Source organism: Trachemys scripta, chromosome 3 (genome assembly GCF_013100865.1).
Source record: "Trachemys scripta elegans isolate TJP31775 chromosome 3, CAS_Tse_1.0, whole genome shotgun sequence".
Taxonomy (NCBI): Eukaryota; Metazoa; Chordata; order Testudines; family Emydidae; genus Trachemys; species Trachemys scripta.
In genome coordinates this window covers 57,409,485-57,434,644 of record NC_048300.1, presented here as the reverse complement: position 1 = coordinate 57,434,644, position 25,160 = coordinate 57,409,485, and the positions used below count along the sequence as shown (strand labels likewise).

The following is a 25,160-nucleotide window of genomic DNA, read 5'->3' as shown; positions in this document are numbered from 1 at the left end:
TTGGTGGGCTGGTGCCTGGAGCCGGCCCTGGGTAAGTAGCAGAGGCAGCCATAAACTGGGAAGTGTATGGTTACATCCTTACATTTTAAACTAGTTACATTGAAATAAGGTGCTATTGGGCTGTTAAGAAATATCAGGACAGACTTGTATTTCTATCACCTCCAGAGAAAGGGAAGAGCCTAGAAGATGAAAAAGGAAACTTAGTTTGATAGCATCCTGTCTAGCAAGAACTTATTTATCAATAGCTGTGAAGTAAAATCCTCATTTTTGTATTGTTCTATCACTGTAGTCTCCACTTCCCTTTTGTTTGTCTGTATAATCTCTGTGTGGTTCTGTAATTGTTTCTGTCTGCTGTATAATTAATTTTATTGGGTGTAAGTCAATTAAGGTGGTGGGATATAATTGGTTAAATAATTACGTTACAATGTGTTAGGATTGGTTAGTTAAATTTCAGTAAAATGATTCAGAGGGTCCTGTGGCACCTTTGAGACTAACAGAAGTACTGGGAGCATAAGCTTTCGTGGGTAAGAACCTCACTTCGAAGTGAGGTTCTTACCCACGAAAGCTTATGCTCCCAGTACTTCTGTTAGTCTCAAAGGTGCCACAGGACCCTCTGAATCATTTTACTGAAATTTAACTAACCAATCCTAACACATTGTAACGTAATTATTTAACCAATTATATCCCACCACCTTAATTGACTTACACCCAATAAAATTAATTATACAGCAGACAGAAACAATTACAGAACCACACAGAGATTATACAGACAAACAAAAGGGAAGTGGAGACTACAGTGATAGAACAATACAAAAATGAGGATTTTACTTCACAGCTATTGATAAATAAGTTCTTGCTAGACAGGATGCTATCAAACTAAGTTTCCTTTTTCATCTTCTAGGCTCTTCCCTTTCTCTGGAGGTGATAGAAATACAAGTCTGTCCTGATATTTCTTAACAGCCCAATAGCACCTTATTTCAATGTAACTAGTTTAAAATGTAAGGATGTAACCATACACTTCCCAGTTTATGGCTGCCTCTGCTACTTACCCAGGGCCGGCTCCAGGCACCAGCCCACCAAGCATGTGTTTGGGGCAGCACCTGGAGGGGGGCGGCGCGGTGCGGCGCTCCGGCCCGAGAGCGGGGCCGCGACTGGGCTCGCCGCCCTCCCCGTGGCGCTCCGGCCGCTAGGGAGAGCGGAGCTGCGGCGGGCTCGCCACCCACCCCCCTGGTGCTCCGGCCAGTTGGGGAGAGCGGGCCCGTGGCCGGGCTCAGTGCCCTCCCCTGCCGCGCTCCCCACGGGGGCGGCGGGAGGTTTTTTTGCCTGGGGCAGCAAAAAAAGCCAGAGCCGGCCCTGTACTTAGCCAAAGGCCTTAGCCTAAGAACAAGGCCCAGACTGTCACGTAAAAAAAGGCTCTTACACAGACAGAATCAATATCACTGTCTTTCTTTTATACTTCTATAACTAACTTAGTAATACAAATACACCTACATTCTTAAAGTATTGGCCTTTGCAGACAGGCCTAAATATCTATATCCTAACAAGAAAGACAAGCTTTTGAGCCACGCAGAGCTCTTCTTTGAAAGCTTCTCTCTCTCACCGACAGAAGTTGGCCCAATAGAAGATATTACCTCACCCACCTTACGTCTCTCATATCCTGGGCACGGACACGGCTACGACTAAACTGCATGAAATAAAGACACTCAGTCATGAAATTGCTGTGCTTGGACCTGATATTTTGAGAGCTTGTAAAGGTCACATGTGTAAGTCAAAGGACAATATCAATCAAAAGAGGAAATACAAAGAGAAAACAGAATCTTAGTGGTTAACCCAAAAGACAAAGTCAGATCTAGATTCTGCTCCCGTCTCTGCTGAGCGACTTGCTATGTGATCCCAGGGAAGTCATTTAACTTCTCTGTGCCTCATGTTCCCCACCTGTAGGAGCAGGATAAGAACCTTTCCCTAGCTCCTAGGGGAGCGTTAATGTTTGTAAGTCACTCTAAGCTCCTCAGACAGACAGCTCTGTAGAAGTGCACAGTGGTTATTGTAAGATTCATCCAGTGGGACCTTTTGGATTTCCATGCCCTGATGTATCAAAATGTAACTTTATTTAAAAGTTGGCATTCTCCTCGCCATCTAGCCTCATCTGTTTCTGTGCGGCACCATCTTTTACATACTCTTACAAAACCTACTGCGATGTCCCAATCCGGTTCTCTCGGATGAGGAAGGTGTAGGTGTGGCTTTCACAGTCAAATTGCTTTATCTAAAAGCTGCTTTCTATCCCATTGCCTTCCTGGCCTCACGCACACCATGTTGCCCAGCAGCACAAGCCATGCCCTGTGAGGTGAGTGACCCTGGGAAAGGAACTGCATCAATTTCACTCAGCCTTGCAGCCAGAAATTTGCAAAGGGAACTGGTGCCCTTGGCAGCACTGGTGCTCCCTGCAGTGGGCTCATCAAAGCCAACTGTACTTCAAACCTTTATTTCCTGATACCAGTCACTGCCCAGTCTTGTACCTCCTTCCACACATCACGGTCCACAGCATCACCTCCTTTAACTCCAGCCCGCTGGCAGCTCATTGGGGTATTCCTCAGGGCTCGCTCACTTAAAGAACACTTGGCGGGTACAGCCCCCATTTCTCTTGCCAATCATCACTAATGAGAACAGCCCCCTGCTGTCTCTTACTGCTTAAGCTTCCAAACAAAGCAGCATTCTGGCCTCCTGTCCCAGCACAGTCACCTTCACTGCTCCAGTCTGACTTTCAGCCTGTCACACTTCTTAGAGTACCTCTAACTGCAGAGGGTACCTGGATCCAGGCTCCCGGGCTTGCCAAGCCCCCTGTTAGTGTCCATAGTGCAGAGTCACATACAATCCATACCTGTGTAGCTGTATCCACACTGGCACTGTAGTTACCTGGGTTTGGTGCTGGGATTTTGAGGGGGCCAACGGGGAAGTATCCCAGGGCTTCTTAATTTGAATGTTTAAAGAAATTGTTTTGATGTAGTGTGTTATGGTAGAATTTGTCTATCCTTCCCAGTCCCCCATGTGGATGTGTTCTTAGCCTGCCGACACATTTAGCTGAGGTACTTCCAGCTCTGCACGTTTTTCACTTCCATGCCCTCCAGCCGGTGCCATGCCAGGAGTCCAGCACAGGTGGAGGAGCTGTTCCTGCTTGGTGCTGAATTGTTATCACAGCAGGATAAAGATAGAGGGCATGGGAGATGGTGGAGGGCATTTCCACAGCCGTTTCTGACCCTCAGAAGGTGGCAGTGGCTCTTGGAGCTCAAACATGCCGGATGCTGACATGGCAGAGCAGAGACACATGCTGCAGCAGTTGCTATGTATTTCCCATCTGTAGACCAGCAATTCTGGTGTAGGACAACTAGAACAGAGTGGTGGGATCACATCATCATGCAGTTCTGGGGGGACCACCAGTAGCTTCAGAACTCCTGCATGAGGAAGGCCACCTTCATAGAATTGTGTGAGGTGCTTCCCCTGATCCTACAGTGCCAGGACATACAGCTGAGAGAGTCCAGAACAAGGCTGCTATAGCCATCTAGATGCTGGCTACCTGAAACTGCAACAGGATGGTGACTACCTCATTTGGGGTTGGCAAGTCAACTGTTGGTGATAAGGTTTGTGAGGTGGTTTTTGCTTTAGTTTCCCCGTGAGTAGTGGACACGGCTTAGACATCTGAAATAGCAGCTGGTGTTCAGAGAATGGGGTTTGCATGCTGCACTGGGCCACCGATGGCACTCATGTGCCCATAGTTTGCTCTCCACAAGGAGCACATGAAGGTGTCAACTGCAAAGGCTACCGCTCAAGCGTTGTGCTGGGGTAGGTCAACTGCAAAGGCAAGTTCATGAACACCAGTGTGGGATTCACTCACAAGGCGCATGATGCTAGAGTGCTGAGGAGATCTGGCTTTTACCCACTTAGACAAGCAGGGACTGCTCAGCCATCTCCTTTTGCTGTGCTTGGTCCTGCTCCCTCATCCTCCAGTCACGCCAGAGGGAGTATGCGAGCATTCTCTCCTCCTTCATTGCTTTCTCCCTCTTCCTTTCCATATCCTGCTCCTCTTTCCCTCTCTGATTGGCCTGGTGTGTGACCCACATCCAAAGTCATGATGCATTTCATAGAGTCATAGAAATGAAAGGCTGAAGGGACCTCGAGAGTCCAGCCCCCTACACCCTGGCAGGAAAAAGTATACCCAGACCATTCATGTAGTGGGTCTCCCCTGAGCCTTTGCCTTTTCCCAAGCTAGTTCAGGGTCCTCTCCCCAAGAAGCCTGGGTGGCTGCCTCAGTTCAGCAGAGGTGGAAGGTCCTGCCAAGGAAAGAAGATATTTTTTGTTCATGGAAAGAAAGAGGAGAATTCCCCCTTTTATGTTCTGTGTCACGGCAAGACAACAGTTTGACGCTTTTATCTATTTGGTATGATTTTATTTCACCGCTACACCTCAGTCAGTTCAGAAGCTCCTGCAGGCCAGGTTACCAGCCCACATACACACTATGGTAAGAATTCCAGATTTAATACATTAAAAAGGAAAGAAAAAAATTTTGGACCTGGTATATATGTCTGTGGGGGGTGAGAAGGGACCTGCTACTACTATTGCTTTTAACATTAATCCATGCTAGGGAAACCTTAGAAGTTGTTAATCAGCTGGAGTTCCCTGAATGGAAGAGAGAGAATCTTCTCCAGGCTTGTGGTGGAATTCTCTCTATCTCTGCAAAGGAGAGTTTATATCACCTGCTGACTGAAAAGGAGTGGAGAGGGCTTATAAACGATCAAGGCAGACTTTGGAAGTTTGTCCTACCCAGGAATCTCACTGATCGTCTTGAGTTTATCCTGTATGAAGAATTCTCAAGCATCACCAGCCAGGAGCGGGGGAAAATGCAAGTGAACATTCACAGGATGGTGAATCAGGATTTAGAGGCCTGCTAACAGCAGAACTGTTCCCACCACCGTGGCCTGGAAAGTGTGCTGCAAATGGGAGCACTCGAAGGCCAAGTACTGCTGCACTTTTTCAACTTAATACAGCCACTGGGATTTATAATCCAGAATGTCTGAGCCAATGCTGGTTTTGTTATAATTCTACAACAATCTACTGGTGTGACAGAATTACTAAGAGCCGTATATGCTGACATATGCACTTCTGCTTGCTAAACCTGTAATTCCATCTTTGATATATATTTTAAATAATCAGCATAAATTTAGTAAGAATGACTCACTAGTTGCATGTTTAATTGTTTTCCCCCTACTTGGGCTCCATCTTGGATCACACATGGTGGTTGGGGGCTTAGGGTGGAGGAAGGGGGCCAGGACAATGGCATGGCTTTTTCCTCAGCTGAAACTAAGTCCAGCCTCTAACACATAATATCCTTCATAGAAATAATTTTATTGGCCATGACCCAGAAATCCCTCCCATTCATGGTGCAATTTCTCTCCATAATAATAACAAAGATGGCGGCAGCCACTTACCCCGCTGTGGCTCCGGCTCCTACTCTAATGCCACTTCCTCTCCAGGCTGTTTGTTGGGTCAGTCCCCAAACAGGTCTTCGGACTATGGTCCCAAGACATCCCACATTCATGTGGCCTACCAGAACCATGGTCTGTTCCTGCTCTAACGCCTCCAGTGCTTTGCCTTCTCCAGTGCTATCCTAGTCCTCTCCGTCTCCAGTATAAAAATCAGACCAGCCCTGCTCAAAAGCCTGTCATGCACAACTGGGGGCTCTGTATACCAGGTGAGGGCGAGCACCTGGTCCAAATCCTTGTAGCAAACAGAGAGTTGCCAGACCCTTTGTATTGCAGGAGGCCCTCTCTAGGATTTTAATACACTTCCAACACTGTGCAGCCACATGTTTGATCCCCACCTCACCCAGCCTCTTCAAGAGGTTATCATAACAGTGCAGATTTCAGGTGCATCTCCCAAAATCATGTTCTTTTCTGCACTCATACCAGAGGTTAACCAGAAACCTGGTGGGGTCCTCTGTCCAGCAAACAGCTTGCTGCGATGGCATCTTATAGGGTTGTCTGGCTGAGGTGAGCTGCATATTGCAGAAACAGAGCAGGCTGCATGGAATGAAGAGTTAAACACCGACCAGGTGGATATAAACCAGCAGGCAGCATCTGGTACATAGGAGGCAAGTGGGAAATGAGTTGGTAGAAGGGTTGTAAAATACAGATCTGGGGAATTGTGGGATGACACAGGAGGACTGTCAAAAGCGGAGTTCCACTACCCAGTGTTAGATACATCCTCATTGCAAAGTGGGCAGGTCAGAGCCCACCTTAAAGTGAAACCTGGACTCTAACCTATACCTGCAGCAGGGCAAGCAAGCCTGGGCTCAAAGCATATATAAACCAACCCAGGGAAAGATTACAGCTGTGGGGAAAGGCTCTGGTAGCAGCAAAAGGCTCCAGCAGCGTCATGCTGCAGGGAAATACTCCGGCAGCAAGGAAAGGCTTTGGCGGGGGGGTGCGGAGAGGCAGTGGGGAAAGACTGTGGTGGAGGGGGCAACAGAGGACATTGCTCTCCCTGATGCCTTCCCCCCCACCAGAGCCTTTCACTGACATGTATAGCTACACACTTCAGCGTGGATGGAGCTTACTTTTCATGGCTGCGTGCAGCTACACATACCCTACATACTGCCACCAGCGGTGAGCAGTGTAGACGTAGTCCACGTATTTCTTAGTGCTAACTTCAGCCAAGGTTATCATTTCTGAGCACACGGCAACAGCCAATTCTACAGCTCACCCCTTAGTCTCTCTTGTCATTTGTGTGCGCCTCAACCGTCAGTTTCCAGCTTCACCACAACTTCCTGTTGCTGAGAGCTACAAAGAGTCTTTACACTGCATCTTAGATTCTGTTTTCCCTCTCTCTGAGCCCTTAAGTTCGCTCCCAAAGCCAGAATTACTTAATTGTCACCTAGGGCTCTTCATCTGTAGACCTCAAAATGCGATACAAAGGAGAGTAAGTATAATGATCTCCCTTTTTCATAAATTCATAGAGTTTAAGGCAAGAAGTTGGATCATCTAGTCTGACCTCCTGTGCATCACAGGGCACAGAATTTCACCCAGTTACCCCAGCAGCGAGCCCAGTAACTTGTGTTTGACTAAAGCATATCTTCCAAAAAGGCATCCAGAAAGGCAAGACCAGAGTGTGTGCATGCGTATGACTAAGCTGAGATGCTGCCTTCCTTACAAGCATGACCTTATTAGGCAGCTGAGGTTCTACTTCCCTCTTCAACAGTAACAGAAAGGGACAAAGCACTTTGTCTGAACAACTGATAATCGGAGTAGTTTCTTCTTCATTCATATCCACTTTTTTTCTAGTCCTGGGGAGAGGTGGGGGAATGAGGGACAAAGATTCTCACTAACTTCCACTGAGGAACCTAAATACCTTTGAGGATCTGCACAAAAATGACTTTCCTGAGGTCACACAGCCGGTCACAAGAGACCTACTCCTGGTTCTTCCAAACTCCCATGCCAGCACCCCTTCCATTGGACTACACCGTCACTGTCTTTTGGACACATTTCCAGAAAAGGACAATCATCTGCCGGCACATGTTGGGAGATGGAAGTATTGTGGAAGATGACATGTAACGTCCCTTGATATACCCAAACTCTGGTCAGTTTTAGTATCCTGTGCTTGCTGATCGTGGCATTTTAGCTAGTGCTATTTCACAGTGCTATTTCAACACGAAGTGTTGTTTCTCCCTGTAAAACTGAGTGTGTCTCAGAGGGGTCCTCAGGAAAGGCAAAAAGAATGAGTATAAGGACTGGATCAGAGAGAGGGAATCTCACTTCCCAGTTTGTTTGGTTGGCTTTCACACATTCACATGAAATCAGCTTGTCCAGGAAACACAGACTTGTCCAGGAAACCAAAATTATGGTGACTGTTTACCTGGTCTCAGAAACTCCCATTCTTTCCCCAACTATCAGTGTGGGAGAGAGGCATTTCAAAAGGCACAGGACCTCCTGATAAGGGACTAAAGTTTAAATGAGTTTCTCTCTGATATATACTGGAAATTCTTAAGATTAATATGTACAATTGCACAGTTCTTACAGGATAACAGGAGCAATCAGATAATATTGACAAGGTTCACTCTCCTCTCAGATTAGGAAGACAAAGGTTAATTAGCTTCAGAACAAAAAAAGCTCTATAGGTCACACCACTGTTATTTATTGGCACTCAACCCCAGTTCTTGGCTGGAGGAGGCACTGTATTTGAATTCTGACTAAAGCAGGGAAGATGTGGGATGGATTAGAAATTGGGTAGAAAACAGCTGCTGCCTCAAATTAGTACCACTAAAGAAACCAAGACCTGATTAACTGACTCTCCCACACCTTTAATAGCATACATTAGACCTAGTCGACACTAGAAAATGTTTGCCAGTGTGGCTATACGGATGCAGCTATAGCAGCAAACCCTCCTAGTGGAGACACTGGTTATACTGGCAAAAAAAAAAAAAGTGATCTTGCAGGTATAGTTTAAACCAGTTCCCTGAACGAAAAAAACATTATTATGCCAGTAGAACTGTGTCTACACAAGGGCTTTTGACCAGGTCTGGATTAACCAATGTGCACTTGGTGCACTTGCACAGAGTCCCCGTCTCAGGGGCGGGCCCATCCACTGGAAAAAAAAAACAAAAAACAAACCTGAGCAGGGCTGCAACCTCATGCAGCAGGTCGCAATGCTACTTAATCAAGTTTGGCCCAGCTGCCCCTCTGATGACAGAGGGGTGGCCGTGCCTAACCTGAGTGGTGCGGGGCCCTGTGAGTGCAGGGCGGGCGATGAGAGCAAGCAGAGTTGTGCAGCTGAGATAGGAGGAGCTGCCCTAGCCTAGGAGGGGAGAGGAGCGCTGTGCCAGCGGGCACCAGTGAGTGGCCAGGAAGATCCTGTAGGTGGTGGGAGAGGGGCTGTGGATGAGTGGTCAATGGGCTATAAGGTAAGTGGGGAGTTTTGGGGGGCTATGGGATGAGGGGTTAGGGGTCAGTGGAGGATGTTGGGAGCCAGTGGGGTTGGGGGCCAGGATGTTGGGGGTGAGTGTGGCATGTTGGGGGTGGTGGGGTGAGTTGTAGGGATTGTGGGGGGGAATGTTGAGGATGGTAGGGTTGGGGGCCAGGATGGTGGAGGTGAGTTGGGGATATTGGGGGGGCTACTATTGCCACTGCAATTGAGGTGCTGGGGGCTGGTGAACGGGATGTGAGTCAGGGCTGCTGGGATGCACGGGGGGGCTGGTGGAGGGTTGCTGGGGTATATGTGTGGTGGGAGGAGCATTCAAAGATCTGTGTATAGGGTGGGGTATGTGTGGGGTGGGGTGGGAGGGGCATTCTGGGCTCTATGTGGGGTGGGGACTCTTTAAGGAAGATGGGGGGCCCCCCAATTTTCATAGTTCACAGGCCCCAGGTTTCATAGTTAACTGATTTTTACTGGATAGAAATATTGCAAAAAAACCCAAAAATCAAATCACAGCCCTAATTGATGTTACTACACCTGCAAAGGTTTCCAGGGTAGACCTGGCTTAATAGAGAATTATGTGATCTTGTCCAGTTGTGTATAATCATAGTACCCTAACCCATTAGTCATAGGTGGTGGGGGGTTAAGCCTAAAGGGGGCACGGCCCCCTCAACCCCATCTATCAGCTCACCAACTGCCCAGCTGCTACTCCTGTGCACATGCCTAGCTCCGCAGGCGAAGCATGACACACACCACGGGATGCTGTCATGGTCTCCTCAATCCTCCTCCTAGCAGTGAGGGCCAGAGCAGCGAACCAGGCCCAGGCCAGCACTGTGGACCAGAACACAGCCACCACTGTCTGGGCTCACTGTCTAACCCCTGTGCCCAGCCCAGCAGGACAGGAGCAGAGCCGCACTGCCTGGGATGAGTGTGGGGTGGGCTCGCTCTCATTCCTGCCTCCACCAGACCTCCTCTCTGCACCAGACTGCAAACAACACTTTTACCTTCCACCAAGGCAGTTAGTGCTGCTACTGCAGACAGAGCCTACACAGCCTGGAAGACCATTCAGCCCCCTGACCCCAGGGCCATCTGCCCTGGCCAGTGGAACGGTTCCTAGATCTGATAGGTGGGAGTAACCCCAGAGTGCCTGTGCCTGAACAGAGCTGAATATGCCCTGCTGTAAGGAACAATATTTATTTATTTTTCAGAACAGAACAGTCGGGTCAGGTTGGAGCCGATCACTTTTATGGTGTCAGTTTGAAAACAGGAAGCGAGAGAAGTTTTCTTCCAGTTTTGCTTTCTGAGAGTGGGATGGGGAGTTGCCACCAACCATCTGTGAGAGGGACCTATGTCCTTCACAGCTGCTTAAAGACAACATAGAGATGGTAGGCCAGATTTTGACATGGATTAATGCCTTTTTCCAAGGTGTTCGGGGAAGCCACACCTAAACAAGGCTCTTGCTCAATAAACCATCTTGGGATATTAATTCCATCCTGTCTCAGACCTGCCTTTTGTTGGACAAGTTCTTGAGAAAGTGGTGATGAGCCAACCCCTGCTTGCTACACTGATTTATTTGATCCCCATAGTTGGATTCAGATCTGAGTGCAGAACTCAGGCTGCAATATCATCTGTGGTGGCTGATCTTGTAGTTAGACGTCAGCATAAGTCGTTTCCATGCTTACTCGATTAGAGTAATCAGCAGCTTTTAATACCACTGACCACAAGGTACAACGTAACTCATGTGTGCGATCTTATGGGCCAGAAGGAGTAGCCCACAGTGAGTCTGCTTCTTCTTTTCAGAAAGGTCCCACAAGGCTGTACTAGACAACTCCTTGTCCTCCCTGAGGGACTTCGTAGGTAGGTTCCCACACATTTTTACTTCACCATATCTTCTCTTAAAGGTATAGGAGGCCACCAGAGCAGAATTCCAGGTGCACTAGGCTGCATTCTCATTAATGTATAAATAATCCTCACTGCTAATGAGCTTTTTAATGAACAGCTGCATTACTCTCCCAGTGCCAGACCAAGATAGGGATCTGAATGAAAGTGAATTGTCTGTAGCTCAGCCCAGAGAAGAAAGGGATGCTTGTTACTAAGAAGGAAGCACTGGAGGAATGGGCAGAGGTGGTGCTTGCCCCAGCTACTGTAAGTCTATGACTGCCTTTTCCAAACTCCCTTTCACAGATCCACAGTGCTCCAGTCTGGTGAGATTCAAGGAACGAGGCAAGATGTATTTATTTTATTTACGTCTTCTTTGATTTTCTCCTTCTCTATCATGGTTTGTGTAATTAGCATGCTTCAAATAACATGGCGCTGCTGCAATGCTAGGGACTGGGCAGGCCAATCCAATAAATACAGGAAACAGCTGCAATAAGTTATTAGGGCTACATTGTATGACATGAGAGGGGTGGGGAGCAAAGAGATGAGGGAGGGGGAGAAATGGGAATTATCCTAGTGACCCCACTAGGAAATCATACATTTACAACATTGGAGCAAGGCTGCAAACAAGGAAGCTCCAGGCCCCATGGCTGGGATTTCAATTCATAGATTCTAAGGCCAGAAATGACCATTGTGATCATCTAGTCTGATCTCCTGTATAGCATAGGCCATTGAACTTCCCCCACAAAATTCCTAGATCCTATCTTTTAGAAAATCATCCAGTCTTGATTTTCAAAATAGCCAGAGATGGAGAATCCACCACAACCCTTGGTAAATTGGTCCAATGGTTAATTATTCTGAGTGTTAAACATTTACACCTTATTTCCAGTCTGAATTTGTCTAGCTTCAACTTCCAACCATTAGATCGTGTTATATCTTTCTCTCCTAGACTGAAGAGCCCATTATTAAACATTTGTTCCCTATGTAGGTACTTATAGACCGGGGAGGGCAAACTACGGCCTGGGGGCCGCATCCGGCTTTTCAGACATTTTAATCTGGCCCTCAAGCACCCGCCAGGGAGCAGGGTCTGGGGCTTGCCCCATTCCATCACTCTAGTTGGGGAGTGGGGTCGGGGGCTTGCCCCGCTCTGTTCGTACCGTGGCTCTGCATGGCTCCTGGAAGCAGCAGCAGCATGTCCCACTCCGGCTCCTACATGTAGGAACCATGGCCAATGGGAGTTGCAGGGGCGGCGCCTGCAGATGGGGCAGCATGCAGAACTGCCTGGCTGTGCCACTGCGTAGGAGACAGAGTGAGGACATGCCCCTGCTTCCGGGAGCTGCTTGAGGTAAGCACTGCCTGGAGCCTGCACCCCAACCCCCTCCCATGCCCCAACCCCCTGCCCTCATCCCCCTCCTGCCCAACAAACCCTTGGACCCAGCCAGGAGCACCCTGCTGCACCCCAAACCCTCATCCCCAGAGCCCGCACCCCCAGCTGGAGCCTTCCCCCTCCCCCCACATCCCAACCCCATGCCCCAGCCTGGAGCCTCTTCCCGCACACTGAACTCCTCATTTCTGGACCCACCACAGAGCCTGCAACCCCAGCTGGAGCCCTCACCCCCTCCTGCACCCAACCCCCAATTTCATGAGCATTCATGGCCCACCATACAATTTCCATACCCAGATGTGGCCCTCGGGCCAAAAAGTTTGCCTATTCCTGTTATAGGCAGTAATCAACTCACCCATTAACCTTCTTTTTGTTAAGCTAAATAGAATGAGTACCTTCAGTCTATCACTGAATGGTTTCTAATTCTTTAATCATTCCTGAGGTTCTTCTCTGAACCTCTCCAACTTATCAACATCCTTCTTGTATTGTGGACACTAGAACTGGACACAATATTCCAGCAGTGCCAAATACAGAGGTAAAATAACCTCTCTACTCCTACTTAAGATTCCCTGTTTATTCACCCAAAGATCATACTAATTCTTTTGACCACAGTGTCACATTGGGAGCTCACGTTCAGCTGATTATCCACCACAACCCCCAAATCTTTTTCAGAGTCATTTCTTCCCAGGACAGAGTCCTCCATCCTGTAACTATGGCCTCCATTCTTTCTTCCTAGGTGTACACATTTACATTGAGCCATATTAAAATGCATATTGTTTGCTTGTGCCCAGTTCACCAAATGATCTAGATCTGCCTGTATGAGTGACCTGCCTCTTCACTATTTACCGCTCCACAATTTTTGTGTCATCTGCAAAATTCATCAGTTATTTTATGTTTTCTTCCAGATCATTGATAAATATGTTAAATAGTGTAGACCTAAGAACTGGTCATTGCAGGAACCCACTTGAAACACACCCACTCAGTGACAATTATATTTTGTTAGCCAGTTTTAAATCCATTTAATGTGCCCCATGTTCATTTTATATCATTCTAGTTTTTTAATCAAAATGTTGTGTGGTACCAAGTCAAACGCCTGACAGAAGTCTAAGTATATTACATATTCCAGGGTCTTTGAAGAAGTTCAACAACTGTAGGTGCAGCGGAGTCCACCATCCTGGCATACATCACAGCAAAGAGAGTGAGAGAGCCTGGAGAACCGGTTCAGCTCAGGCAGAGCGACGCATCCAGCCTACGTGGCAAACAGCCGCTGCGGGATAGATTTTCTTATGTACCATAAATGAAAGAAGGTTTGTTTCAGGTGTTCTCAAAGCCGGAAAGAAAACTAGGCTTCTTCAAAGTTCGGGATGTTTAGATCCCTTCCTACAGAAACCTTCCTCTTAGCTATGATGTCCCAGTCTTTAATAATTAAAAATGTATGTCTGATTCATGTGTGTGTGATTGGCGTGGTGGGTAGTTGGATGTGCATATGGAACAACTCTAGATCAGAAATAGACAACTGTGGGAGGTGCAGGGGTGGGCTCCAGGATTCTGATATATTAGACCCACAAACGCAACCCAGCTTCATTGCACCAGTGCTTGTCTTGTGCTGAGAAATGTAGTGCAGAAGAAGGGAGAAAAGGAGCCTGACGGGATTGGAAAAGGTTGTGAACACACTTTCAACAGAATGAAAACAATCAAGGGGACTGGAAAGCAAATAATAGTTTATATAACACCAGGCTTAGCCACCTAAGCCATCCTCTCCTGATTATAGAGCCTTTCTCATCTAAGCCATCTGTCTGAACCCATCAACCAGAGTTGTTACTACCTATTGGCTGATTGGTGGTTTGTGCAACATGAGCTGCTGCTTTCAGTCCAGTTCCTTGTGACCAGCTGTCCACATCACACACAGCACCTTTGCTCTCAGTCTCAGAAGTATGGCCAAGGATTAAAGATACCAAGGACACTGCACTGGTTTCTCCCCCTGAGAGGTGGTGTCTCTCCAGGGTACAGCAGAGACACTTCGGAAGGGAGTAGCATGTGGACAAAGCCTGCTTTGCTGTTGTCCAAGCTGTACCTGTTCTGGGGATATGTAATAAACTTTGGCCTAGAGGGCTGTCAATCCAACACCTTTTATGAACACTACCTAATTTATGAAACTAAACGGTTGCCATCAGACTGCTTCTGAACGTTCTTGCCCCTGTGTGCTTTAACTGTTTGCTCCAACCCTTCCTGCCCCTCCCTTCCTTTGTCCTTCCATCTAGCTCCTCCCATCATTCCACTGAACGATTTACATAACAAAATAAAAAAAAAATCACTGAACTAACATGAAATTTGCAACCACCACACTGCATTGCTCACTCTGTTGTATGTTACCTTCCCCCCCCGTGTCTGCCTTGTCTGTTTAGACTAAGCTCATCAGAACAGGACTGTCTACTACTGTGTTTGTACAGTGCCTAGCTTGGGCGTCAGCAACCTTTCAGAAGTGGTGGGCCGAGTCTTCATTTATTCACTCTAATGTAAGGTTTCGCGTGCCAGTAATACATTTTAACGTTTTTAGAAGGTCTCTTTCTATAAGTCTATAATATAGAACTAAACTATCGTTGTATGTAAAGTAAGTAAGGTTTTAAAAATGTTTAAAGAGCTTCATTTAAAATTAAATTACAATGCAGAGCCCCCCGGACCGGTGGCCGGGACCCAGGCAGTGTGAGTGCCACTGAAAATCAGCTCGCATGCCACCTTCAGCACGTGTGCCATAGGTTGCCTATCCCTGGCCTATCACAACAGAGCCCCAATCTTGGTCAGTTACAAGGCACAACCATAATAAACAGGATGAAAAATAATATGAAATGATATGTTTGTACAGTGTGTAGCAAAACGAGACTCCATCCGCTGTCAGCCCCAGGACTCTACCGTAATAAATGCGATTAACCATAATGTTTGGCGGTAACCCTAATGAAAAAGCTTTGTATATAAACAATGCTAAAGAACTTCACAGACTGTGAAATATGTCAAAGTAATTAAAAAGCCCAGCCACTGCTTTTGCTTTTTCATAACCACTGTGTCCAGCTCTTTCCTAATTTGCAAGTAATCAAATTATGTGTCTAGAATACCAACATGATGGTGAGATAGGACCGATCATGACTTTGCCAGGTAACCAGTGGGTGAACAGATGACTGAGGGAACAGGTCATTTTATTTGTTTGTTTTTTGTGTGCGTGTACCACACACAGTATCCAAGCAATGCCACAAAGGAAATTGGAACAGGAACTGGAAGAGAAGGGGGCTCTTGTGTGATTTGTTTGGGTTTCTCATTAAACTCATCATGAATACCTATTAAACAAAAAATATATAGGGCTATTCAAGATCAGACCAGGGTTTCATGTAGCAGGAAGTCCGGCCGGCACAAGAACCTTCTAATTTAATAACAAGAGAAAGAAAAAAAACCCTTTAACTTCCTTCCCCATCTAGGTCCACTGTAGCCCATACAGTAAGGTCCTTCACTGCATGTTGCAGCCAATCTCTGGTCAGGGAGGACGGAGCTGGCTCCAAAACTACTTTCAGCACCACAGAGAACAGTGAGAAGTCAGAGCTCAGAATAGAATCTGGGTCTCCCATTATCACTGCATATGGTAAAACAAATCAGTAAAAACACACCGGAAAGGCCTTTTGGTTCTCTGTGGCACTGTGACTAGCTTATCACTGATCCCTTTAACTGTAAACTTTGTCCTTCTTCTCCCATCCCCCATTACTGTTTGTTACTCTCCTTCATCTAAAAATTGCATTGTATGCTCCTCAGAGCAAAGGCCATGCCTTTGTATTATTCTGTAAAGCGCCCAGCACCCATTGTGGGATGTAGCAATTCTTCTCTTCTATACAGCTGCTTATCTACACTGCATTCATCACCGTAGTACTGGAGCGCCTTCCAGTCTTGAGCAAAGGGACTGACATCTGTCAGATGTTGCTTGTTCTCTCAAGGATAAGAGTGAGACTTTGAACTTGGGCATATACTGTGAAATGCAAAACTGGACTCATCAGCTTTATTTCCTACTTCCTCTGGCTAATTAGCTCAACTCAAATTTCACACTATGTTGTTTGTAGAGTTAGCACACAATGTGGATGATATTATTCATTCTATTATGGTAGCACCTAGGGGCCAGAGTATCAGGGCCCCCTTGTGCTACTCACTGTACTGCATATAAGACAGTCCCTGCCCCAATGAGCTTACAGTCTATCACTTCTGGGGGTGAGAGAATGGGACAATCAGCATAATAGTGTTTCACAGCATTTAAGGCCAGAAGGGACTATTAGATCATCTAGTCTGACCTCCTATATATCACAGGCTATTAAATTTCACCCAATTAATCTTGTATTGAGGCCAATACCTTGGATTAGACTAAAATATTTCAAGTCCTCAAGAGAATAAACTGTTGTGTGCCACAGGCATAGAGGCCAATGTAATTGATTACATGAGATATGCCAAGATGATCCTAGACGATCCGTGCTGCACACTGTAGAGGAAAGAGAAAAAAACCCAAGGTCTCTGCCAGTCTCATTTGAGGGAAAATTTCCTGACCCAAATCTGGCAATCAGTTCGATCCTGGTCACGTGAGCAAGCCAAGTATCTGAGAAAGCAGATTCTCTGCTTCACCTCAGTGCACTTGTCCACCCCATCTGGTGTCCTGTGTACAGCAGTGGCCAATCCCTGATGCCTCAGAGGAAGGCGACACACTCCTCTATCCCTGCCAAGAATACATCTTGCCAATTGTGAATAGGGGTCAGGCGTGAAATTCCTTCCAGACCCCTGCAGGTGACTGGCTGAAACCCTGAAGCATGAAGTTTGGTTATGGTCATTGTCTTAATGCAGAGCTGCAAGTGTTATGAGCATGTTAAGGGCAATGTAGAGCTTCCTGTTCTCTCCATGGCACATGGAAAGAGGGATGAACAGTTGGATTCATAGATTCACAGCTCCTAGGCCAGAGGGGACCTCATGACCAACTACCCCAACCTCCCTCCATCTCTCTGCTGCCCTTGGCTGTAGAATTTCTCTCAGAAAGCTATCTGATCTCACCTTAAAGACTACAAGCGATGGCGAGTCCACCACCTCCCCAATGAGCTGTTCCAGTGTTGCTGCTTCTTCCTGCTACGAAATTGCATCTCATTTCAAGGTTGAATTTATCTAACTTCAACTTACAGCCATTGGATATTGTTAGATCTTAGTCAGTAAGGTTGAAAAGCCCCCTCCCTATCAGCTACCTTTTCCATGTCAATCCTCACAATCTCTGCTAAGACTCTTAACAAAACTCAGTTGTGATGGTGGGTGTTTTTGCACAGATGAAACAAAAATGCAAAGATTTACCCACACCCCACTGGGGTCAGGTAGGACAGCACTAGCAACCAAACCACCACGAGCATTTGCTTTGGCAAAACCCAGGTCACCTATCTGAAACAGAATGGGCCCAAACAAGAACCACTTATCCAGTCTCTCGCACCTTCCTGAACCAGAGACGTTTAGGTCAAGTGGACCTCGCATACACATCACTCCTGGGTTAGATTTTGGGTTTTCCAAACCAATACCTGCCTGATGCAGAGGTTCTGCAAAACCAAAACTGCCCCTGTTTTGCCCATCTCTTTTGTATATGTGTGGCTCCTAGGGGTTTCAGCAAGAATATATTTGCCCTATTTGGGCATTGCACAGTTGTCACGGAAATATCCTCAGCATCATTTACAAGCATGTTTTTTGTACTGGGTTGTTTGACACTTGTTCTTTCAAATAATGAATAGAAAATTGGAAAAAAGTGATACTTGACGCCCATTAAACTCTCTGCAAAGAAGTTTCCATATTAATTATTATACGACGTTATCACTGGTAAGATAATGTATGCTGTAATGCATTCTGATTCACTGCTAAAATGAAGCAATACAACCTGTAATTAACCATTAGAAAATTGGCCAGGATCTTATAATGAAAAATTCTACCACTATCTCTATTCTACCAAGGCTTAAAGACTGACAGTTTACTCAGGATAAATGAGAGGAGAAAGATATTTAGGAATCATCGTAATAAAGAAAATACGGCCAGAGACACCTGGAGAACAGACACGTTAAAAACAATTGCAGAAAAATTACCGGGACAGAATAGCTAAATTGAAATATACTGGGGAAAATAAATGTTAAAGATTGGGGCAGCCCTGCAGTTCAAAGATTGCTCCTAAAAGTGTCACTGGAAATGTCATAACCTCTACTTTATTAATAACAATATTTTCAGCAGTCAGAAGCAAATGGGGGGGGGGGGGGGGGGAGAGCAAAATTAAGTAAAATGACACACCAGTCTAAGAAAAGGAGGGATGAAACGGCTACATTTTAAGAGACATAAAATGACTTTTAAATACGACAGACTCTGTACAGGTATAAAATGGACTACTGTTGCCTTGATGATTTAGGGAATACATAGGATATTACTAGCACTGGACTGGTCTGCCTAATTTATGTGCAGATTTACAAATCTAGGGTCCAGCTGATAGCATGTGGAACGCGACTGAAACCAGTGGGGCTCCCTAAGGACACACCATCCATCGCAGGAATCCAGCGCTATCTGTAACACAGGTAGGGACAAGCTCCCAGGTGAGGTGTGGGGGTGTGTGAGTTACACATTGGTAAGCAGATGGAAGCAGGTGAAAGGTACACATTAAAACAGAAAGTGTGATTCACATCCGTTTAGTCCCACAGAGTCAAGTACATGGCTAAACAAAACTGCCCTCTGCCAGGCCCTACAGCAGGGGTAGTTAATAGGCAGACTGTGGGTCAAATCCAGATGGCCAGATGCTTTCTAATAGACCCTGAAATCTTTTTATTTACTTATGATCGTTATTGTTACTGAGGTGTGAAACACGTTTCACTGGAGTCTGGATCTTGACTACACCTTGAGCAAGAAATTTGGACCTTGACCAAAAATAATTGACTACTCCTACTTTAAGGGCTAATTGCTCAGCGAAGCCAAACAGGCGGCAGGAGGCTAAGGAAAACAGGACACAGAAAGAAACCTTCAAGAAGCCGCTTTCCAAGAAAGCCCAATTGATAAGAAGATATCTGAGGGAAGAGTCTGCATCCTAAACAGGCGCCTGCCGGCCAAGGGATGGACACCCTGATCTCTTCAAGCAGAGAGAGTCCCAAAGCCCCCGAGGGCCAGCTGTGTATGGTGTGTGCCAGCCATGCATTGGTACCGCTCCTGCTGGAGCTCCCCCAGGGAAGGGGCACCACTCCCTCAACATCTCACCCAGCTGCCCCCTACTCTTCAGGGACCACGTGCCCACCCAGGGGCTAGGGCTACTTGCCCCTTCGGGGGGAAGCGCACAAGCCACCTCCCCTTGGGAGGGGATCGCCAGACCCTCTGCCCCCGCCTCCCGGGGGGAGTCCCCAGCCCCCTACCTGGATGAGGCGCTCCAGGGCCGGCCCCTTCAGGCACGTGTAATTGCCCAGCAGCTCCCACTTGTCCTGCAGCAGCTGCTGCGCCGAGTGGCGCTCGGCGGGCCCCTCCAGCGCCCAGAACGCCGTGCTGCCCAGCAGCAGGTAGCCCACGTAGGCCAGCAGCAGCAGCAGGGTCCCGGGCAGCCGCCAGCAGCGCCGCCCGGCCACGGCGTCCCCCTGCGCCCTGCACATCGCACCGCGGCTCCCCGGACTCCGGGCAAGCACCGGCCGGGGCCGGAGGCAGGCAACGTGGGGGCGGGGAAAGGGCGCTGGAGGCGGCTCCAATGTAGCCCAGGGCCTCCCCGCCTCCACGCCCTTCAGCGGGGATCAGGGGGACCCAGCCCCATCCCAGTGGTGAGGGAATCAGGAGCATCTGGCACCCCCGGAAGTGGTGGATCAGGGGCACCCAGATCCCTCTTCAGTCTCCATGTCCCGCCCCTCCGCCCCACTCTCTGGTACCACAGGGGCCCGACCCATGCGGATGTAGTTAGTTTGTCCTGTGACCAGCATAGGAGCAGCAGTTCTGGGGCATCACCACAATTTCCCAGGGGCCAGATGGAAAAAGCTCCAGCTGATATTACCAGTCCCCTGAGCCATCCCTCCCTCTTTGCCACACTCGTGTAGCCCTTTTCTGGGCTGTGCCTCAGGGTTTCCTTTCCGAAGGACGGCGTCACCGTGTGCTCCCTAGCTGCAGACTAACAGACTCTTCAAGAGTGGTTCTGGCCACTCAAACTTTCTGGTGCCCTCTGTGCCTTGTTGCCCTCAACCAGTCATTTTACTTCATGGTTCGCCATCCTTGTCCTCCAGTGTGTACCGCAGAACCAGTATGTTTAATGTGCATCCCATCTGACTACTCCTGACCACCAATCTCATTATTTCACAGATAGTCCCCTAATAGTGCCCACCTATCCAGGTCTTTCTGTGTTTGGTTCTTTACTTCTACTCTAGTTGTTGGCCAATCTAGTGTCATCCACAAGCCTGGAGTCTCTGCTAGTGAAACCTTCCTCTGAGTCCTTTATACTTGGGAATGAAACCAGCAGGCCCTGTGCCACTTTCTGAGGGACTCCACTCATCATCATCTTCCATCAGGGGAAACTGACCTTGATCATCTAACCCAGTGACACATTCCCTGTGGTCTGAGAGGCACTTCATGGTGATCTGCAGAGAACGGGCTTTCTTTCTTGTTTCCTGCTGCTAAATCACATTAAAAAGGGAGTTAAAATATTTTCTTAATATGACTTTTCCATGTAAGTGATTGATGAACTTGACACAGGGCTGATAAGTGAAGGGGGTGGGAGAGGAGTCCTGAGGCATTCTCTGAGTCCTGAGTCCTGAGGCATTCTCTCTATCAAGGTGTGGTCCATTCTATGAAAAATATGAGACCTCCCGCCACCCTCATCTAACCTATTCCTTATCCATACAGGACTGGTGCCTTCTATGCTGAATTTGCTAATTTGGTGGATTAGCCTGTTGTGCAGGACTGTGTCAAATGCTACCCTGAATTCAAGTAGAGTATATACAGTATGCCCCATCACCCCAGACTAATCTCTGTGGTCTCCACAAAACAAAGCAAAACAAATAATTTTTGGACACAAGCTTGACTAATTTAGGGACAGACTGTGACCATGCAGGGGAGTAAGAGGCACCCCTTAAATCCCTGAGAAAGCCTCCCAGACCTTGTGTCTGTTTAGACCCCAATGCCCAGAACAGCGGAAGTGGAAGAGGAGAATGGATGGATCGTTGGCTGCAACCATTTACCAGTACAGCTGAGCTGGCAAAGGGACTGTTGTAATTTGCTGCTGGTACAGAGGGTGGAAAGGAGAGCTTCAGGGCTGTGCCTAAAGGTGCAATCTAACCCTTTACAATTAAAGTTGCTCAGATGCATTTTCTAATAACACAAATATTACACATCAAAAGAATGAGTTAAGGCAACATTCACACTCAACATACAAGCAGCCTCCAAGCATTAAATCACTACCACAGTGACGTTCAACCGTACCAGCAGCATAATAGTCTCTTTCACATGCTCACTTTCAGTTCAAGAATCGTCACTTGCAATGCATGCATCAAAGAACTGAAAATTGCACTGCACAGCCTTACCTCTTACTTTCCAAAGTACTGTTATTTAATAATTGCATGTGAGTTATAATCTTAAAATTAGACGTCTCCAGATACCATATGTCAGAGGGACAAAGGAGGAAAAGATGGTTACAGTCTGCATTGCCTATCTTATCAAAAACACAGATACATTTCTACTATATTTTTACATTATGACCATATAAAAACCAGATCAGCTGCACAATGCATACTATGAAACATAATCATGCACAAATATTACTGACATGCACTTATGCTATTTAATACATATATTAATGATAAGATATATAAAACAACTTAACAGGTGAGAGTTCAAGTTTTCTGTCGAGAACCGAGCCCATTTTCAAATCTAAATCAGGATACCCTTGTTAGAAGGAACTGGGGGGAAGAAAAAGCTTCACCCCAAAAGCTCCTAAAAGGGGCCACTTAAATACCAATCATTCATAAACTAATAAATGGATTAAAATGAAAATCCCCAGCAAATTCTTTCTGCACTCAAAGAGTAAGTGTCATAAGTCTGGGGAGGATACACTGTATTAAGGATTTTCAACCTTTTTCCATTCAGGACCCAAAAAACACTTCCAGTTTCCTGTTCAGGATCCACCTAATATCCCACAATCCACAAGATTCTGAGACTGGGGCCATGACAAAAAATTGCAGGTGGTATATTGGTGCTCGGGGACTTGTTGCGGTGGGATGGTGCAGAGGTTGCCAGACTTGGAGGGAGATCTTTGGGATGGGTGTGCTGGCGGGCTTTCTAGTTAGAGGCCTGGTGCCATCCTGGTGGCCTGGTTGGGGATGGAGTGGCAGCTGCTGGTGATTACCTGCTCATGTATCCACACAGTGCCCAGTTCTGGGGCAATCCTGTTTACACAGGCTGCAATGCCAGCTCCACAACTTCAGGAGTGCTGCTTCCCCTGCACCAGAGCCGAGCACTTTACAGGAAGTTGAGAGAGGTCCACTCTGTACAGGAAGCAGAGATTGCATTGTTAGCAACAGGAATAGGGAGGGGGCAAGATACTCCTTTCCTGTCCTCCCCTGGCTCCTTAGTGACCATACCATAATAATGCCTGGCCTGGCTCTTATATAGTGTTCTTCAGCAGTAGATCTTCTGCCATTTTATTTTCCTCAGCTGGTAGGTTGTGCCTCAGCACCCATCCCCTCAGAACTCACCTGAGGTTCAAATTGCACCCACTGAGAAACACTGCACTCTTATTCATACATAAAAAAAGTATTTTGTCCCTGCTTTAAGTGCAAATTGCAATGTAACCTGAACAACGGAGCTGTTATGGCATCACTATAATCTTTAGGCTCTTGTGCAAGGCTTGAAAAATCCACTGGACAGTGGTGAAAAAGAAACTTTTCCCCCTGGTGAGTGTGAGGAGCCTTAAATCATCAGCATCTGCAGAATTTAAGATTTTTCTTTCTTTTGTAATTTGTTTTCTAGCCATTATGGTTGTTAAGAAAACCTTTCATGTCTGAGCTGATACAGCATTAATGTATCTTCCTGAGTCTGCAGACAGACAACTCCAGAATCTCTGCAGCTACTCGGAGTGTTGTCAAAAGCAGCAGCAGCAGCACTGTGAACGTAACAAGTCTCTGGACGCTTTCACTTTTACTATTCAGAACTAGGGCCAGTGGGGATTTTTTTGATGAGTCATTGTGTGTGTGTGTGTGTGTGTGTGTGTGTGTGTGTGAAAATGCAGCGTCATCAAAACCAAAACTGTTTGTGAATCAAGGTTGGTTCTGACGAATCTCCTGACTCGAAAAAACGTTGAAAAAAAAGTTTTGAAATTGTTGAAATGTTTCTTTGATGTTTTCAAAACAAAGAATTCTAAGGTACTGGTTCGGAATGACTTTTTCATTCAAATTTTAAGACTAAAAAGAGTTAATCAAAGGGGGAAAAGGGAAACAAAACATTTCAAAAATCATTGCAGCAAAATGTTTCAATTGACCCAAACCAATTTGTTTTTCCCATTTCATGAACATTTTTGAGATTTTGTCCTAATTGGGGACGATACAGATTTTCAAATTCTTCAAAATAATTGTGGGATCGGAAAAGGGTTTACTGCCCAACTCTATTCAAAATCATGTGGGTGGCACTGGAAACTGACAAAAATCATGTCAGTGTTGCTCTGCTGCTGTTTGGCAAAGCCAATGGCTAGCAATGGAGCTATATACTGGTAGGAGGACTGGGCTGAGGAAGTGGAGACTCCAACTGCAAGCTGCCAGGAGGCGGGGAGAGAGAGAGAGAGTGAGTGTGTGTGTGTGAAAATAGAGTAGCAGAGAGCTCCCCAACATGTAAGGCACATGTTGTATCCTTGGTCTTGTCATCTTTGCACATGTTTAGCACATTGTTTGGCAGGCAGCACAGTGAAAGGTATTTTGTACACCTGCCTTTAGCCTCTGGCCTGGCACACATGGTTTGTGTTGCCTAGGTTGGGTGAGGAAGGTGTGGAAGACAGGAGGGGTGGGATGGAATCTGGATCGTATGCACAAGTCAGTACAACTTTAGTTGGTACCTGATCATGTCGTTCATACGAATGGCAGCCCACAATGTTTCATAGAGCTAGATAATATAAGGCAGAATATAATATAAATTGCAAAGACAGTGGTGAAAAGACAGCATCTAATGACTATATGTGAGCATTTGGTCTGAGGGAGGGAAAAGAGTGGATATAGGTAAGCAAGATTTTCAGATGAGAGTTGCAAAAATATGGAGAGCTAACTAACTCACAGAGATCCAAGGCAGCTGTTCCAGACAGCAGAAGCTACAGAGCAGGCGGTTCTTGCACTCATTTAGGAGATTGTGTGAAGGGACGGAGGGGAGATCAGTGCTAGGTAGGTAGTAGCACGGTCAGAATGAGGTGTAGAATGGGGTGATGGTGTCATGAGCCTTACTGAGCAAGCCCAATAACTGGGAGCTGTCCACTCTTATTTCCCAGCATTTCAGACTTGAGCACCCAGTCTGGAGTCTCCAGGTTCCAACCATCAGTGTGGAAAACAGGTACCAGGTAAGATGCAAGATCAAGATCAAGCCTTTGTTGTGAATCTCCTTAGAACACAGAATCCAGCACAGGAGAAGTGTGGGATGAGTTTCACACCTTGTGCACTCCAATTTGCTGCAGATTTTATAGACATCTTTCCCACAGTGAAATATCAAATTGCTAGTTGAGAGGCTGTCATGTGGTGAACTGTAATCAATAAATCATGGGCCACTGCTGGTTAACTCTGTCAGTCAGGTTGTATTTTGGGCACACTGTCCATGAAGGTTCCATTTATAACAGGCTTATAAAGGGTTAATAAATTATTAATATATGTTATTAGCATTGCACATACAGAAGTAGCATATGTCATAATGGTTACAAGCATATCTATAG

General features: G+C 46.6%; 1 protein-coding gene across 1 annotated transcript in view; it reads right to left on the bottom strand.

Annotated features, from left to right (window-relative positions):
* KCNK17 (potassium two pore domain channel subfamily K member 17) overlaps positions 1-19,926 on the bottom strand; it is a 53,012-nt gene extending 33,086 nt beyond the window's left edge. Inside the window, exon 1 of the mRNA XM_034764807.1 lies at positions 19,645-19,926. Coding sequence (XP_034620698.1) covers positions 19,645-19,875 — 231 coding nt within the window. The 5' untranslated portion in view covers positions 19,876-19,926. The remainder of the gene's footprint in view (positions 1-19,644) is intronic.
* Between the last annotated feature and the right edge of the window lie 5,234 nt (positions 19,927-25,160).